The sequence below is a fragment of the Amphiura filiformis genome, chromosome 5, assembly GCF_039555335.1.
Source record: "Amphiura filiformis chromosome 5, Afil_fr2py, whole genome shotgun sequence".
Classification (NCBI taxonomy): Eukaryota; Metazoa; Echinodermata; class Ophiuroidea; order Amphilepidida; family Amphiuridae; genus Amphiura; species Amphiura filiformis.
In genome coordinates this window covers 31089889-31106581 of record NC_092632.1, presented here as the reverse complement: position 1 = coordinate 31106581, position 16693 = coordinate 31089889, and the positions used below count along the sequence as shown (strand labels likewise).

The 16693-nt window shown below is 35.9% G+C and overlaps 1 protein-coding gene across 1 annotated transcript in view; it reads right to left on the bottom strand.

The window, feature by feature from the left end:
* Nucleotides 1-16692, bottom strand: part of LOC140152961 (nuclear pore complex protein Nup133-like) — a 54763-nt gene extending 38071 nt beyond the window's left edge. Inside the window, exons 1-8 of the mRNA XM_072175515.1 lie at nucleotides 16412-16692; nucleotides 6791-6924; nucleotides 5492-5595; nucleotides 4602-4826; nucleotides 4005-4172; nucleotides 3653-3763; nucleotides 2963-3019; nucleotides 2172-2227 (exon numbers count right to left, since the gene is read on the bottom strand). Of these exons, the coding sequence (XP_072031616.1) occupies nucleotides 2172-2227; nucleotides 2963-3019; nucleotides 3653-3763; nucleotides 4005-4172; nucleotides 4602-4826; nucleotides 5492-5595; nucleotides 6791-6924; nucleotides 16412-16563 (1007 nt within the window). The 5' untranslated portion in view covers nucleotides 16564-16692. The remainder of the gene's footprint in view (nucleotides 1-2171; nucleotides 2228-2962; nucleotides 3020-3652; nucleotides 3764-4004; nucleotides 4173-4601; nucleotides 4827-5491; nucleotides 5596-6790; nucleotides 6925-16411) is intronic.
* Between the last annotated feature and the right edge of the window lies 1 nt (nucleotide 16693).

The window sequence follows — 16693 nt, the reverse complement described above, 5'->3', positions numbered from 1 at the left end:
GCTTGAAATGTGATTAATTTAATGCACCTGTTTTCAATAATAATCAAACACTGGCACCAAGTCGGGAAACGACCTTTTCCAACGCAACCCATGCACACATGTGAAAATGGATACTCGCTGCAGGCAGCCTGAGGCGATGAAACTTTGCCCTAGTTTCAACGTGGAAAAATCATGTTACCAAGCTACTGGGACAACAGAAGAACAAGTTATTGACCTGATAGAAAAGAATGAAGTTCCAGGTACAGTCTAAATTTATTTTCATTTGATTATATTATATTTAGTGGTCAAACTATTTATGTGTATTCGTTGTGGATGAAATCTTCATCATCAAAATTGAGTAGCACTTTTTTTCAACTTTTTCCATTGTTAATTTTGCAGATTTTCGAAAGATTAAACACATTAATTTGTTATTTCCTTATTTCGTTGAAGTATATAGACAAAAGTCAAAATGAAAATGCAAGCTTATAGTGACATTTTGTTGAGAAAATTACCCGTTTCAAAATAATGTTCATGAAAGTCAAAATGAGTTCATCATCTTGGAATGTGTTGACAAGGCCAAGCAATCCTTTCCAGAATTTTCTCACGCAAGCAGAGGCACGCTGCTCTTATGGGCGATACCATTATTTGAAGGGGTTAATATTAAAATGTTGTTTTTAAATTGAACTACTTTTAGTTTAAATCCTCTTAAACATGTAATTTAAATCCTTCATTATTGGTGAAGTTTTATCCTTTTATTGAAATGATGAATTGAAATAAATATTTACAGCAATGAAATAGGTCGAAATGGGTTTTTTCTTGGTTGATGCTTGAAAACCACCCCCATATGATACTTTGGTATACATATACAAAACTTCATTCAGGAGGGTGTTGGACAGTGTAGTGGGTTATCAGCATGTTTTGGTGAATGAAATAATAATAAATACATGACTAATTCTGTAAATACAAATAAATAAGTTAAAATGTATCAATGAACTATACAATGAATTAAAACACATACAAATAATTAAACAAAAATAAAATAGGCCTAATGTAAATGAAATAAATTATGGTTTATTTTACTAGACCACTTTTATTATGTTTTATTTATTTGCAGCTTCATTCAAGATTTCTGAGGCTACTGTTACATATGCGTGGGTATATATCATCAGCAATGTTCATCGACAGCGAGGAGAAACTTTATCAAAGTGTCTTCCCAAAAGCTTGTCTCCACTTGATGCATCCATTGTCGTTCCATCCAGAATGACATCATTACTGGCCAAAACCAAAAAACTTGCTGAAGCTTGTGAAAATGATGAAGATGTCTTGTCCACGCTTCATGTGCCAGCTAAGCAACTCTATCCTTCTTCACAAGTATTCATAGGTGATGAATGGTATTCAAGTTCAAGCTTCATATTATTGTGCATTTGTGTTTGCCTTTCATACACTTATATTATAATGCATAAAATGTACTTCAAACAAGTGGTGTAAGTGCAACAAGTGGTGTAAGCAATTTTGCATTGCATTTCCAAATCTTGGATGCTACTAGGACCGTCACATGTAATTTAGGTACATATATATGCAAATTAAGTTATTTTTTGAAGGGCATAGCCTATTTCTAACATTTCCAAGTGAGATACTGTTATTTTGACATCAGAAATGAAAAGAGCACCCCAAAAAACCCCTATATAGGGGGGTTTATGGCATTTTGAGCTTCCGAAAGGGGTCAAATTTGAATTCGCATATTTAATTAGCAATACTTAGTCATTTTTCGCACGCGCCGATTTGCGACGGATGGTGATTTTCACGTTTTTTTCCATTTTTGGAGTTTTATATTTCAAAAACGGAAGTAAAGAGTATGCTTTTTACTATTTTTTTGCATAAAACTTATGTAATAGAGCACATTTAAACTAAACATGGGCATAAGAAACTCTAAAATCAGAATTTACAGCTCCGTAAAGATGCTATTTCGTGAAATTTGAGCATTTTGGGCCAATTTAAGCTGAAAAAAGCCATTTTATGGAAACTTTAAATGGTCATAACTCGAAAAGTATTTGTCGGATTCGATCCATTTTTTTTTTGCTATCTTCATCTTTTTTAAAGTAGTTTTTGAAAAACTTGGAATTAATTAAATTTGTTATCATGACAAAAGTGGTGTGACCCCCCTACTCATACTAACATTTATTTTTACTTACCCTGCCAGTTGCATATCCAATAACCACACACGCAATCCCTCCAAATTACTTAGGTTCTGGATGTTAAAATCAAAATCAAATATGCAAAGATGAGAATTATGCAAAACATATTTCTATTCATACAGATTTACAATGTCTGTACTGCATGCTGTACTCTTACATATTTTTGGCAATACTTGTTCTTTCAATCAAAAGACAATTTTGATATTAAAATTGCAAAGATTGTTTATACTTGAAGAAAAAAAAATGGTGGATTTCAAAACATTGATCGGTGATGTAGAGTTTTTATATGCATCTTGAGTCAAACAAATTAACACTTAAATATTGCTAGAGTAAAATCCCAATGGCCACTGTGTTGACTTTCACATTGGCATCACTTTCCTAGAATATAATATAGGCCTATAGAACATTACAGTTTATATAAATCATACAAAGATTCCTGTGAACATTTTCCATTGCACCCATGCGCAGGTACCATGGCAACACTGACAAACACAACCTTATAGCATGCAGCGACCACCTCTTCTCGCCAATTATAGGTGTGGGTGTTGTTTCTAAAAAACATGGAGTTTACATATTTTTTAATTTATTTAGTTTTTCTGGTGATTTATAAAATTAAGTGGAAGAAAAGGAAACTATATATCAGTTAAATAGAACAAATATTGAATGTTTTCATTTGTTCAATAGAACGAATATTTCATCTAGTGAAATATGAAATATGAAATATATCCTCATGAAAGAATATTCTTACCACTGTATTCATAAACATTCCATATTTGTATAATACTTACAAGTGCTTTGGCAAATTGGATCTTCACCATTCTGTCCATGTGGCTAACAAAATCAACCTGCAAAAGACAAAATGAGTATAGAAGCAGTAAACTATAGTGGGAAAATGTGTACTACACCATGTTTTTTTAGGTTTTTAAAAAAAATTTTGTGGAGAAAAACAATATGCTTAATTTTTGTTCTTTGTGCATTCGTGATTAAAATTATGAAACACTCTCTGTGTACTACGATATTGCACTGAGGACTGTATGCAACTAATTTTATTGTGAGAAGACAATAGTTCAACTTTATTCGGCTTTCTCCAGACAGTGTCTGTGTGTGATATACACACGATCAAAGGCAGTGCATCTGTAGAGCGTGGCACGGCATTAAGTGACCACGCCCTACAGATAGCATGTATCACATGTGGACGCTACTGTCTTGAAGAAGCCAAATGGACTATATGCACATCCTCTTTCTAAGACACCAAGTAGTTCTATTTCCACGTTTGTTGAAATAATCCAGACTTGCCTTTTAAGGTTTTCATAATACAATGACCCAAAAATGATCTTTTTCCAAAACATTACATTCCTTATCATTTATGTACTGGGAGAGGGGGCAAATTTGTTCAAATACTGTTTAATAAAATGTCAAAATGAGTTTAAAGACATTTTGAATAGGTAGCTGCTGTTTTATGGCATATCGATGCTAACCTTTTCATTGCCTGCATCAGCTATGGTCCATTTCTGTAGCACATCGTCCTGTAAAACATACAATGCTCTACCTTCATCTGTGTCACTTCCCGCTAACACACGCCGCAAAGCCTGCAAAGACAACATAAAAGAAGAAAACATATTTTGCTGGTGGTATGGCAACAATTATCTGTCATTGCATATGTATATGAACCAAATAGATTAGACTTAAAGACACTGGACCCTTGTCTCATGGAGCACAAAATAGTGCACTTTCGGATTATTTTACCATGCAGTCAACAGATTTTAATTTAAAGTTCATCAAAATTATTGAAATTATTGCAATTGTTTTATATATCCGACATCAACTTACTGATAGAGAATGTGGTCTCTGAGAACCAAAGATGAGCGATGACACCCTTGCTATCATCCCCTGTGCTGGCTTCAATGTATGACATTCTATAGTATTCTGCATACCTGAACTGTCCATGGTAAGTAATACTAGCTGATGTGTAGTGGTAGCAAGAATACATCCATATGGCTGAAAATATGATATCAGAAATGGTGAGTAAAAAAGGATGCCAGTATGTGTCCAAGATCAAGCACAACACTGCCTAATGAACCAATCAGACTTTCAGTATGATGTATCAGTCAGCCAATGACAAGCCTTGCTTGTGTCCGTTTGTCTGCAAAGCACATGTGCGTCACGCCGCTCAGCAGCAAGTTTGATTGCGATGTCAGTACTTTAATGTGGTGGCACTGCCTTAGCATGCCAACAAACCTTTGCACCTCTATACTCCGCGAGGTGAGGGATAGGTTAGCATGTGCATTTTAATACTGCGATCAGCAAAATTTGCACACATCTACATCATTACTAATCTCAGGATAAAACAAAGTATGTTAAGTTGTTAATAACAACCATTATACATTTATCAGTTTCAATTAGTAGTACTTTGTCTCCAATATTTACCTCAAACTGGGTGAGTGAGAAGCACTCTTGACCATCCAACTCTGTGCCGACTTCTACGTAAGCCCCCTCGCTAGCTACCGATGGCCAGTGTCTAATGATTCCTTCTGGAGAAGCTGCCATGATGGATACACTCTGTCCATCACTACCACCAGGCATCAGACAGACTAACTCAGCTTTGTGGGATAGCTCACTTGGTGGAAGGGAAAGCTCCTTACAGTATGTGGACTGAAATAGAGTACAAACAAACTAGAGTTTAGTGATTTTATCAAGCTGTAGTTACAGCAGAATGATTTTACAAATGGTTTCCAATCATTAGTATTTAAAAATATTAATGATTGTAAACTATTTGTTCCTACTCAGAATGTCTGTTGAAGTGATCACATTTGAAATCTACACACAGCCAGTGCTCAATTCCAAGTTGCACCTGCAGCACGAAGACATTACATCAAAATTTATTGGCAGAAAAAAACAATAATGAATTGCTTGACCCTGACAAGTTGACAAGTTATTGACATAATTTGTCAGTTACTAGCTTTATTATAAATCTTACCATAAAAATAATGCAAAGTTTTTATTTCATTTGTGTTTCCATGAATATTATACAGACAAGATTGTTATAAAACGCTTTTTTTATTTGTTTTTTATTATGGAGAATGGGTGAAAATTACATTAGGTAAAAGTTATCCATACAACACCTACTTCCCAGACACTTACATGGTTGCAGACTTGCAGTATGCATGTTTATCAAATAATAAAAGTTTACCCACAGAAAATAGTAACATCATAACCCATGACAACAACAACAACCACAACAAAAACAACTACACAACAACATACAAATATCTGTGGAACCATTTGGACATTCTGTATAAAATATCTATAGAATTTACCTTTGATACATGAGTCTGTTTGTATCGCCACACAAAAAGCCTGCGACCACATACAACACATGCCCATCCTGATTCATCAATTCGAACACTGACAGTTGTGTTTCCTGTGATGAATGAAAAAACAAAATACATGCGACACAATGGTAACTTGTCAGAGACATCAGCATTCACACTTATATTGTGTTCATACACTTTTTTTTATCATGATGAGTTAACTGGGTACATACATTGTACAAAACTAGAATAAAAAAATTATGGTTTTGTGAACTTCAAGAATGTTTTTTAAATTAATAAATTAATTAATAAATATTGCTTGCAGAAAGTAATTTTCTCTCAGAAAACGTTTGGCTCGTAGTCATATAATTTTTTGCCTATTCAAAATTGAATCATGAACCTCACTACAAAAATTTACCAACACGTCTCATTTGAGTTCCAGTTGAAATTCACTCACCTCCTATGGCCAATTCCACCGTTACGGACATTACAGATACATGCAACTTGCAACTTTTAAGTGAATAGCACACATGTTTGCTGTTAGGAGAACACTTTATTTCTTAGTATGCTACTAGTACACACTCTAATGTTCATTATAATGAAGCAATTTTGTTTTGGCTTTCTTAGTTAATTAGCTACAGAAATTAGAAACGAGCATTACGGACGTTACGCGAAAGTGCCTGCCTTTTTGACAGATGGTACATATCCTTAAATCTCCATTCAGTTCTGTATTTAATTTTTTTCTGTTAACTATATTGAGCAAGCCCTGACTCCATTTTATGTAAACATGAAAAGCAAGTTTGAAATTAATACTCCTGTATCGTTCTACACTGTTGCTTTCTGTTACGGACGTTACATTTTATGTCAAATGTAACGTCCGTAACGTTTTTCATGATGAAAAAAAACTGTCAAGGTGCTTCCTTAGATTTTTTAATTTACTATCTTGAAGTAGGTGTGACATCAATCTATGAAGGCATGATTAGCAAGTTTGAAATAAATGCTCCTGTTTTGAGCAATAATGTTCCAAAATTTTGTTACGGACGTTACAAAGGCACTTTTGGCATGGAATTGGCCCTATGAAAGACATGACCTTAATCGTCCCTCCAGTGTGAATTCCAAATGGGGTTACCTGAATGGGTTACACCATTTTAAAACTATAACCGCCTGTGTGGGATATTAATGTCATGTCTTCCACAGGGGGTGTACAGGTTTCAATAATAATAATTAAAAAAACCCACCATAATTAATAATAATAATAACATAATGTATTTCACAGGCACTGTAAACTTCAACTCAAGAACTTACTATCTGCAAGGGTCAGAGCTTCACTTATGAGAACTGGTAGTGATGGTCCAAAACTTTCTAGAGAATATTGGGCAGTCTCCTCAATAACATGGGAAGTCTGCAGCAATGAACGGTTTCCTACAGATGCAGGGCTTCTGAAATCAAGAATAAACATAGGCAATTATGATTTCAAATATCAAAAAAATTTACATCACTAAAATTGGAATCATCAATCATATCATAATTCCTCTGGGTTTTAACTGGTGGAACCCGAAACAATCAATGCCAGCCAAAAAGCAAGTTTTACATTCTCCAGAGCAGTCCGTGACAATGACATCATCAACAATGAACATGCATTTTGTTGGCAGCTTCAAACCCCACACTTGAAAATCGGTATGACAAAATAGCCAGTTTTATAGCAGAATTTCAGTTGGCAGTCTGGTTATTTCAGGCATACAATAATGCTGTTTTGTCAAAATACTCAAGATCGGTCAGCAAATTTTTGCCACTCGACTCGCACGCACGGGTGTGCATGCATAGCCAACTAAACTTGCTTACGGGTTTATGGTTTATGGTATACGGGATGGGATAACGGGATTGGGCCGCCCTACGAGGCTATAAAATATCATAAGGGTATGGGAGGAAGGAAGGATGGAAATAATAAAAAACTAGAGAGAAAGAATGGCTATCTTTTAGAATACCTACCATTTTTTACATTCACAGTGTATGTGTATGGGTCGTTCATAAAAGACCCCCATTGAAAATCTACAGTGGTAGGGTATTCTAAAAGAAATCCGAAAGAATGAATGGAAGAAAGAATGAACAGGAGAAAGAAAGAACGGAAGAAAGAAAGAAAGAAAGATTTTCAGTGAAGGACGATACATGGTACAGGGTTATAGTTATGGTATACTCGTGTGGCTCCAACTTGATTAGCTTCAACTGGAGCGTTGAGTAGTAACGTACAAGCAGTGTCCGAAATAAGGAAAATATGGAGGTTGTCCCGAGGATAACTAAAGCATGAATTCTGCTTGTCCTCAAAACATTTTGGTTGTCCCCAAAATATATGTCATGTTTTTAGTGCAATTTTGTGGTTGTCCAGGGGATAAGTACATATCTCAATATGGTTGTCCCCAGTGATTTTTGGACAAGAGGACAAGAGGATAAGTGCTTATTTCGAACACTGCGTACAAGACAAGACAAGACAAGGGTACTTTATAGTCCGAATAATCAGACCCAGAACAAAATATTAATTTCTGACATGATCGTGTTCTGGGTCTGAACTGTTTCCATTCGATATCTTGATGCCAAATTGGACAAAAGAAGCACATGGTAGGTACAAATGTATGCCAGGTGAATTCAAATTTGCCATCAAACTGCATCATTTTATATATCAAATTAAAGCCCTTGAGTAAACAAAGCCAAAAATGAAAACCTTTTTTTCATAGCACTTTCCGTAGCAAAGTTACATCTTGTCAAAGATTGACTTTCATCAAACAATGTCAAAAAGATTCAGCTAGCAAAATTCCCCAAAACGGCCCTTCGGGGGTGTTTCTAGATCTTAGTCTGATGATGATAGCAGCTTTTTTTAATGGAACTGCTATCAAAATCCCTCTAAAATTCCATGTGCGAGTGACTTATCACCATAAAAAATCATATATTTGGGTCAAGTGAAATATAGAAAACATATTTATGTAGGTTTCTTTCTTCGGCCAGTTGTTTTAAATTTCTATGTAAAAATGCATTGACATTGTCGGCGAATTTGGCTGACTAGCAAATGTGTTTGCCTGGCATACCTACACATGGTACTACTTCACAGTTTTTTAATCCCCTATTCATGTTGCGTGAATCATATCTATTGTGGACCATCCTTTTGATACTTGAGTATTTGGACAAGCGGAACAGTTTTGACAGGCCTTTTGTCTACCTCTCTGTTTGTAAACAAACAAGGAAGTCGAAATTGTCCTCCTCGGCGAATACGAAAGTCAGCGTAATAGTACGGCACTAGGTACTTTACATAATAAAATAGCGAAGTGGTACTAAACACCATTTTACATTTAGGCTATAATAGACATGATCACATTTTGAACATGTGAGGGTGGGCTTCATTAAGCTTACTTGTGATCCAAGATCCTGTCTTAACTGTGTAATCCAATAGGAAATTGAAGAAAATTTGGATTTTGACCCTCAAAACTCCAACCTGCATGATTTTTAGAAAACCTGCATTTGAATAATATTTGATACTATCAAGTAATGAAAGCCACATTTCATGAAACATTTGCGAAAGTTTTGTAAAATGGCCCTTCGTGCTCAAAAATTTAGCCATAAAATACATACACAGTAACACACATGTTATGACATAGGAAGCCATTGATAATGCTGGGACACACAATTTGGCCCAGTTTGGGTTGTTCGAAATGTTCTAACTTTCGTATGAACAACCGATAGCTTGTGATACGAAAGTTAGAACTTGCAAGGATGTTATCGTATGTAACGTATTTGTTTACATGTACGTGTGATACATGTACGCAGTTGCCATACAGAGTACAATTTCATGCATATGAATAAAAACTTCTTCCTCAAGTTAGTTGTTGTCTCCAAATTATCATGAAATAGTTCGTGACATATTACCGACACACTGTACTATAATATTTTCTTAAATTTTCATACATGTACTTACGAAAACGTCAATATTCGTTCTCCGAACGGCTTCGATCAACGCCGTGTTTTCTGCTGTATATGCACCCACTGACCTCCAGCAGTGTTGCCAAAAATGTTAGCCCAAATCATGAGTCAAATAAATTAAAAAGTCGATCGATTGTTTTTAAAATTCATACATTGGTATCTATGGGATAGCAAAATACCATAAATTGCCTACGCCAGATTTGAAAAGTTGCTCAATTACTTTCTTAACCATCAATTGGTGTCTATTGGACAGGAAACTGTAGTGTGGAAAATCTTCAAAAGTCATCCTTTTGGGCTACTAAGTCGCTGCTTTGCCAATCCTGAACTCCATGCGTGCTTATTCCACCAGCCGCCTACACTGCGCATGTACTGTGACCACTGATCAGTGACTGTGACTGATTATGACCCGGATGTACCCAATTGAAAAAGGTCGTCTCTAGCGTGTACATCGGTGACAGTAAATCGGCCATGATCATTGCTCGGAGCATCGCACTGCTGTGACCTAACACATCTCCAGAATGTACTTCAAAGATGTATTTTTTCTCTAAAAGTAAGCAACCTTGGATCCGAAGATACATTATGTTAGTCCAGGAAAATTGTAGCCAAAAGTGACATTCGGAAGAATGTTTTTACTTATGTTATAAAAAGTATCAACGCTATGCAGACGCTTTTCAAATAGTCAGTAAGTTCTATCTTATGCACACATAACTCTCGTGTCGTCGTGCATAAAAGATAGATTTTTCGATCAAAGTTTGGGACATTCAGGCGAGCATACTTTTCCTCATAACATTGCCAATTATAGGCCTACATACATGACTGACCCCTCATTTTTTAAGTTAAATGATTCTCTTTTTAATGAAAGCAATTTTAGATGAATTTATTAAATTTCAAAATTTTATGAACATGCCTAGCTATAATTATAGTCTCTATCATCATGTAAATCTGTTCAGCGATTCTTCCCGTTTTAGTAATCGCTCCAGTTTACTCAACTAGCCAGTACAAGAGCAGAAGCAGAAGCACCGAAGGTAGGTATAAGGTCATTTTCACGGTAAAGGGTGTAACTTTTGATTTTTAGGGTCAAAATTTCAAACCACTTAAATATGTTTCTGTTTACTGAAATCTTGCATAGAAGCAACTTAAATTCAAGTAAAATAATGTTTCAAGGCTTAAACCTTTTGATTTAATAAAAAATTTGACATTTGCATAACATTTTGGTTAAAATCTAAGAAAAAATGTATTTTACATAACCTCAGAAAATTTTGACATGAAAGCTGGAATACATGTGAAATTCCATTCCAAAGTAAGTCAACAGATATAAGTTAAATTTTATACCATGTTTTGCTATGTTTGTAATTGCAGTTTTGAAAATTTTTTAACATCAAGTGTCATTTACAATGGAAATTTCCAAACCTTAAACATATTTTTTAAGTTTTAATTGGGTTCCTAAAATAATTTGAATGTCTAACTTCATGTACAAATACTACTTGATGAAAGGAACCTCCCATCCAAGTTTCACAGAAATTGGAGTTATCTTTTAGAATTGGCAATTCAAGCGATTTGTGTTTCGGAGGCTTCAGTTAACAACACAGGTGATCATAAAAGTAAAATATTTAGCTAAGTACTACAAGTTGACATAAAAAATAGGTAAAAAATATCACAATTACTAATTTTCATGCTTTGCTTCTAAGTATTGAATTTCAGTTGTGACAAAAATTAAATTATCACAGCAAGTCATTTTTTTTTGTTTCGAGGCTTCATGTTAACAATTGTTAAACATTGCAGAAGTAGTTTTTTGAAAACAACAGTGTTGGGATCATCTAAGCTGTTATTTTCTTGTGTGTATTGAATCAATGATTCTATGCGGCAGATATTGTAGATTTATCACACATTAATTTTTTCACCCATTTGTTAAGTATGGTGTTTTTTGCATGTGAAGCCTCCGAAACAGGCTTTTTAAGGTATCAGTATATTTTTCAAACATTAACCATAATGTCAATTTTTTTTTAATTTATGACATTCTGCACATATCAAGTAATAATTACAATGCAGATATCAGTGTGAAACACACCAATTTTGATATGCATAGATGATAATTAAGTTTACTGTTGTTTCGGAGGCTTCATTTGTTTCGGAGGCTTCAATTGTTAACGGAAAGTTTGTATTGGGTCCCATTTTCAAACGGTGATATATATCTCCACGATTTAAAACATGTGACTTGAGGATCTACTTTGCTACATTTTGATAAATAGATTGGATGAGCTCTTTTATTTATATTTGCACAAGCTTGCTGAACAGTTTGTTTCGGAGGCTTCAAAAAGTTAACGGAAAAACGGCTATTTGAAGTCAAGATTTTATAAAAATTTTAAAAGCTTGCAAATCGGCTAATTTTTGTTACCCATTTCAAGTTAAGATAACAACTGTTATAAATCAAGAAGAAGTGAAGAAATAACCAAGAATTATGAACCAAAGCTACACCCACAAAGTTTGTTAACAATTGTTAACGGAAAATGAAGCCTCCGAAACGACAAATATCGAAGACCGGTTCTCAAAAATACAGGGCCGTTCACAATTAAATCTAATGTGGCAGTGTTTACTGAACATATGACTGTACTTTCAGGATAAGAAAAATTATCCATGAACTAACTGAAGAAAACACAGGATTTTACAAAAATGTTACTGTTTTTTATAGTTTTTCAAAATGGCAATATTAAGTACATTTAAGCCTGCTAAAACTGAACGCAGTAACTCCCAAAGCTGATTATGCTACCCAAGGTAGCTGCTAACTAGATGACTTATGTGGCCAAAAATTACGGAATTCTGTGGCTTTATTAGAACACTACGGATTAAAATGTTAAAAATCCAAAGTTACACCCTTTACCGTGAAAATGACCATAATACAAAAAAAATTGAACTTTTTTGATTCTCATCAAAGTAATCTCATATTAAGGTTACGGAGGGTGAAAATTCCACTCAACTTGTCTTTTGTTTTTTAATTTTTATTTATGAAGTATATGTATATATTAAACATCTCAGAGATGTAGATTGAAAAAATTGTATCAACAAAGTATGTTTTAAATTATTTTTGTGTATCAATATTTGCTCTAGATATCCCACAGCACTAATTCTTTTTAAAGACAGTTCTTGTTTTAAGGGGACACTACACTAAATCCTTCCGCATTTGGTGTAACTCATGGAAGAAAGAGAAGGTGTGAGGGCTATCATTTTCTTTGGAAGGGGAATCCCAAATATACATGGGGGGGGGGGGGCCGGGGGTTAGATTTTAAAAAGTATGCCAACATTTCCTGTCATCCTCCCTGGCCCTGCTCTCGCCAGCCTAACTTTGCCAATGTGGAAACTTTAAATGGCCTAGATATTATGATGCAGATTTGAATGTTTCTGTAGTGTTTCCTATGCCTTATAAAGATGCACTGTAAATGTTTGCCAAAAGCTGCTCCCCCCCTCCCCCAGGACTCATAATTATTATGCACCTAGTTACTTTATTGTATTTTCACATGTATTTCAATGGGACATTTATTTAGTGATGTGCCCCTTATAGTGATTATTATTCCAGTGCATGAACTGGCAACCCTATCATTTTCATTTGATTGCTAAAATCACTGAAGCATATGCACAGTGGAGCATGAGTATTCAACCAGCACTATACTAGACAAAATCAATAAAATAAGTACTATCACCTTGGCCCTGGCAACACTAACTAGCATTGTAAACAAGTTAGCACATGGTTTGAACATGATAATAGATAGTGTGGAAGTTTTGGCAGAAATTTGTCAATTTCTGCAAGTTTTGTGAAAATCAATTGATACTTCCCATGCAGTAAGGATTATCAGTAGTAATACAGGAGCACTGCACCTGGAATATTATGGGATTGTGAATTGATACTGTGAAATAGCAGAAAATGTGAGTACTTGAAACTAAATGTGTGGATATCTCAGAACTCCATTTTGGACCATTTGGCCTGATATGCTGAGATGAAATAAATTATTTTTAATGTTTCCGTAGCTGATTCATAAAATTTTGATATGCATGTGTTAGCTGATACTTCAAAGAAATAATGTAGGGAATAATTGTGTCAATATATTGGCACACTAAATTAATATTGTTGTTGCAAAAAAGACGACATTTACCCCATCATTTTCATTGACATTCTGTGAACATGTAAGCTTACTGTGTTAAATCAGGAGGACCTATCGAAAGAATAAATAGGTACATTATTTCATTGGTTTGTTTGTAACACATATGCGAAATCGCAATGAAATCGGACCCTCTCCCCATATTTTCCTGGCCTCTTTCCCAAAAAACCTCATGCTCATGAAATTGAACACAAATTGAAACACTTACAAAGTACATTTGTGTATGAGCTATGACGTTAAAAGTATTACAATAATAATCATTAGAGTGTCAACTTTAAGATGAAGTATGATTTTTAGGCCTGCCATGTTTATTTTTTGAAAAACAAAATATTTTAGGTGGCTACGTGCAGTCAATTTGCCTACACAAGAGTTCAAAATCCTGTATAACCTTAAAGAGCTAAATGAAAGAAAACTGATGAGGCATAAATGAATGTCATACGACATGTGGTTGCGGAGATATGCTAATTTGAATGTCTCAATTTTTCAGCCAATTTCCTGTACAAACTTTTTGTGCATGCACATATTAAAATGCTTATAGGCCTATACTGTGCATACTGTACACAATTTTAAGAAACAAGCATTTGCTATTTACGGGTACTGAACTGTAAATGTAATCCTAGATTGATTGAATTTGTATTGATGTGAACATAAGGACCTATCATTTTCTTTGGAAGGAGGGGTCCCAAATATACAGGGGGGGTCATAATTTTTGGAAAGAAAAATAGGAGGGGGTCATAAAATTTTGATGACCAAAATGTAGGGAGTTGCAAGATGACCACAGATAGTGTGTTTATCTTATTCAAAAGACTGAATACAATTTTAGCCTCTTCAGGGGTACATGTAAGGTGTATCAGTGGGTGGTGGGGAGGGGGTCATACAATTTTGTTGCCGAAATAGGGGGGTCGCAATTTTATTGATGCTGACTTTTTGTAAATTTGGGAGCCCAGAAAATGATAGCCCCTAATATACTAAATGAACATGTATGAGTAACATTTTGTTTTATTTCTGTTTTCTGATGCAGATTCCAGCTTTGACAGAGGATGGAAACCAGGGACTGTCTTTTGGAATTTGCAGGAGAGCATTGAATAGCTCTTCTAGAGCCTTCAAGAGCTGTTTAGAACATTTACAATAAAATGTAATGAGAGAATGGTCAACTAAGCAAAGCTAAAAATCACTCTCCTATATCCGATTTAAGGAGAGCAGTAGAGAGCGATTGCTCTCGCTCTCCTCAAAAGGCAGTCCCTGGGAAACCACAGTGAGGGCCAACAGCACATATGCAAAAATAAAAAAAAACCTATTCAAAAAGATGAAATTTGTGTTGAAGTGTCTTATTTTTAATTTTTTTTGTCATTGAAAAACTCACGGTTTTGATACTACCCACCCGAGTACACCTTTTCACTGATACAAGGGGGGTAATTTGTTTGAGGGGCACCCTTAAATGTTTAATTATCATAAGCACTAGCTGATCACCCCCCTCCCCCAGGAAAATGTTTTTGAGCAGGCACCCTTTGGAGCACTGGCTGGCGCATGCCCGGGGCGCATGCTCCCTATTCCGAAGATCATTGCGGAAACTCGAGGGCCAGTTCACTTGATCATCAGAATGGGGTCACTCCTGCTCAAGTATGAACCCCCCGCCCCTTCCCCAGCGTAAGTTTTGTCTTTGAGCAGGCACCCTTTGGAGCACTGGCTGGCGCATGCTCCCTATTCCAAAGATCATTGCGGAAACTCGAGGGCCAGTTCACTTGATCATCAGAATGGGGTCACTCCTGCTCAAGTTACCCCCCATGACGTGGCGTCATAAGAGTAGGCCTCGCCCCCCCATCAATTTGAACATTTAGAAAATCAAATAGGAAAATGGCCAAAAAAGCGGGCTGTGTGTCCCCCCCACCCGGCCATCATACCCGATGTGTCCACAGTGATTTATGCATCTATCATAGCAAAAATCTGCTAGCGCTATGCATGATGGGATAGGAATAGAATAGGAAAGGTCCAAATTTGCTTCTTCCCCCGACTCATAGTCGGCACAGAATGAGAATCTATCCCAGCATCCACAGCATGAGCCCATTCAATTAGTATACACAAACCATGCCGGGTTAAACATGTTCACTCACTGGCAAAAGTCGCCGAATTCATACTACACAAAGTCCCCAGTTCACTCACTTTTGCGCAAGGCATCCATCCAATCTCATCAAACCAAACATTTTATGTACAAAAACTACCTTTATTCACCGCGTGCTCCATTTAACTTACCGCTCAACTCCGTTATTTAGATATTTGGAGAGTAATTTCCGGAAAAAAATAGATCGACATCGTCGCTTTCACACCCACTAGAAAGTCGCCAAAATACGCCGCGACCACGTGCGAATCATCTGACCTCTTCCGGGTTATGATCAAGTTCAACCTTTTGACTTGACCTTGTAAGCTTTGGAACTGTTTTTAACTCAATCTAATTCCCCCAAAAATTTTTTTCAAAAACATCGCCGTAAAATTTACTACCGGTAATGAATTTCCAAAATGGCGCCGGGTGCGCGATTTCCCTATGCTGAGAGAGGCTGAATATTGCGCATGCTCAGGTAAGGAATGCTCACATACCTACCGAAGGAAAATGCGGCCGCAATTGCGTTTTTCCAGCATAAACTGAAGCAATGCCAATAAGCAGATACATTTTTTTGTGTAAATTATGTGGTCCGAGATATGCTATCATTGTACATTCTAGTTCTGGGCCGTATTTAATTTTTAGACCTAACATTTTTTACTTATTTTACATGATTAAAACTGAGATTTAACAATAAATTTAATTTAAGCTTACCTCGGTCTAGTTGTTGACAAATTGAAAGGTGATCGAGTTTTACTTGCACCAGGAAACACACCAATACTGCGCCGAGAAGTGGACCTTGTTGTCCGACCACCACTAAAGGGTGTATAATTGCCTTTAGAGCCGCCTGAGCGAGGTGTATACATAATGTCAAGTTTTAGAGAGAACTTGAACAACCAGAACAATCATAAAACATGTGAAATTTCCCACATTGAAATTTCCAATACCCGCTGCTAGTAGTCTTTTTGGAGACTGGATACGTTCCGACGTGTTTGC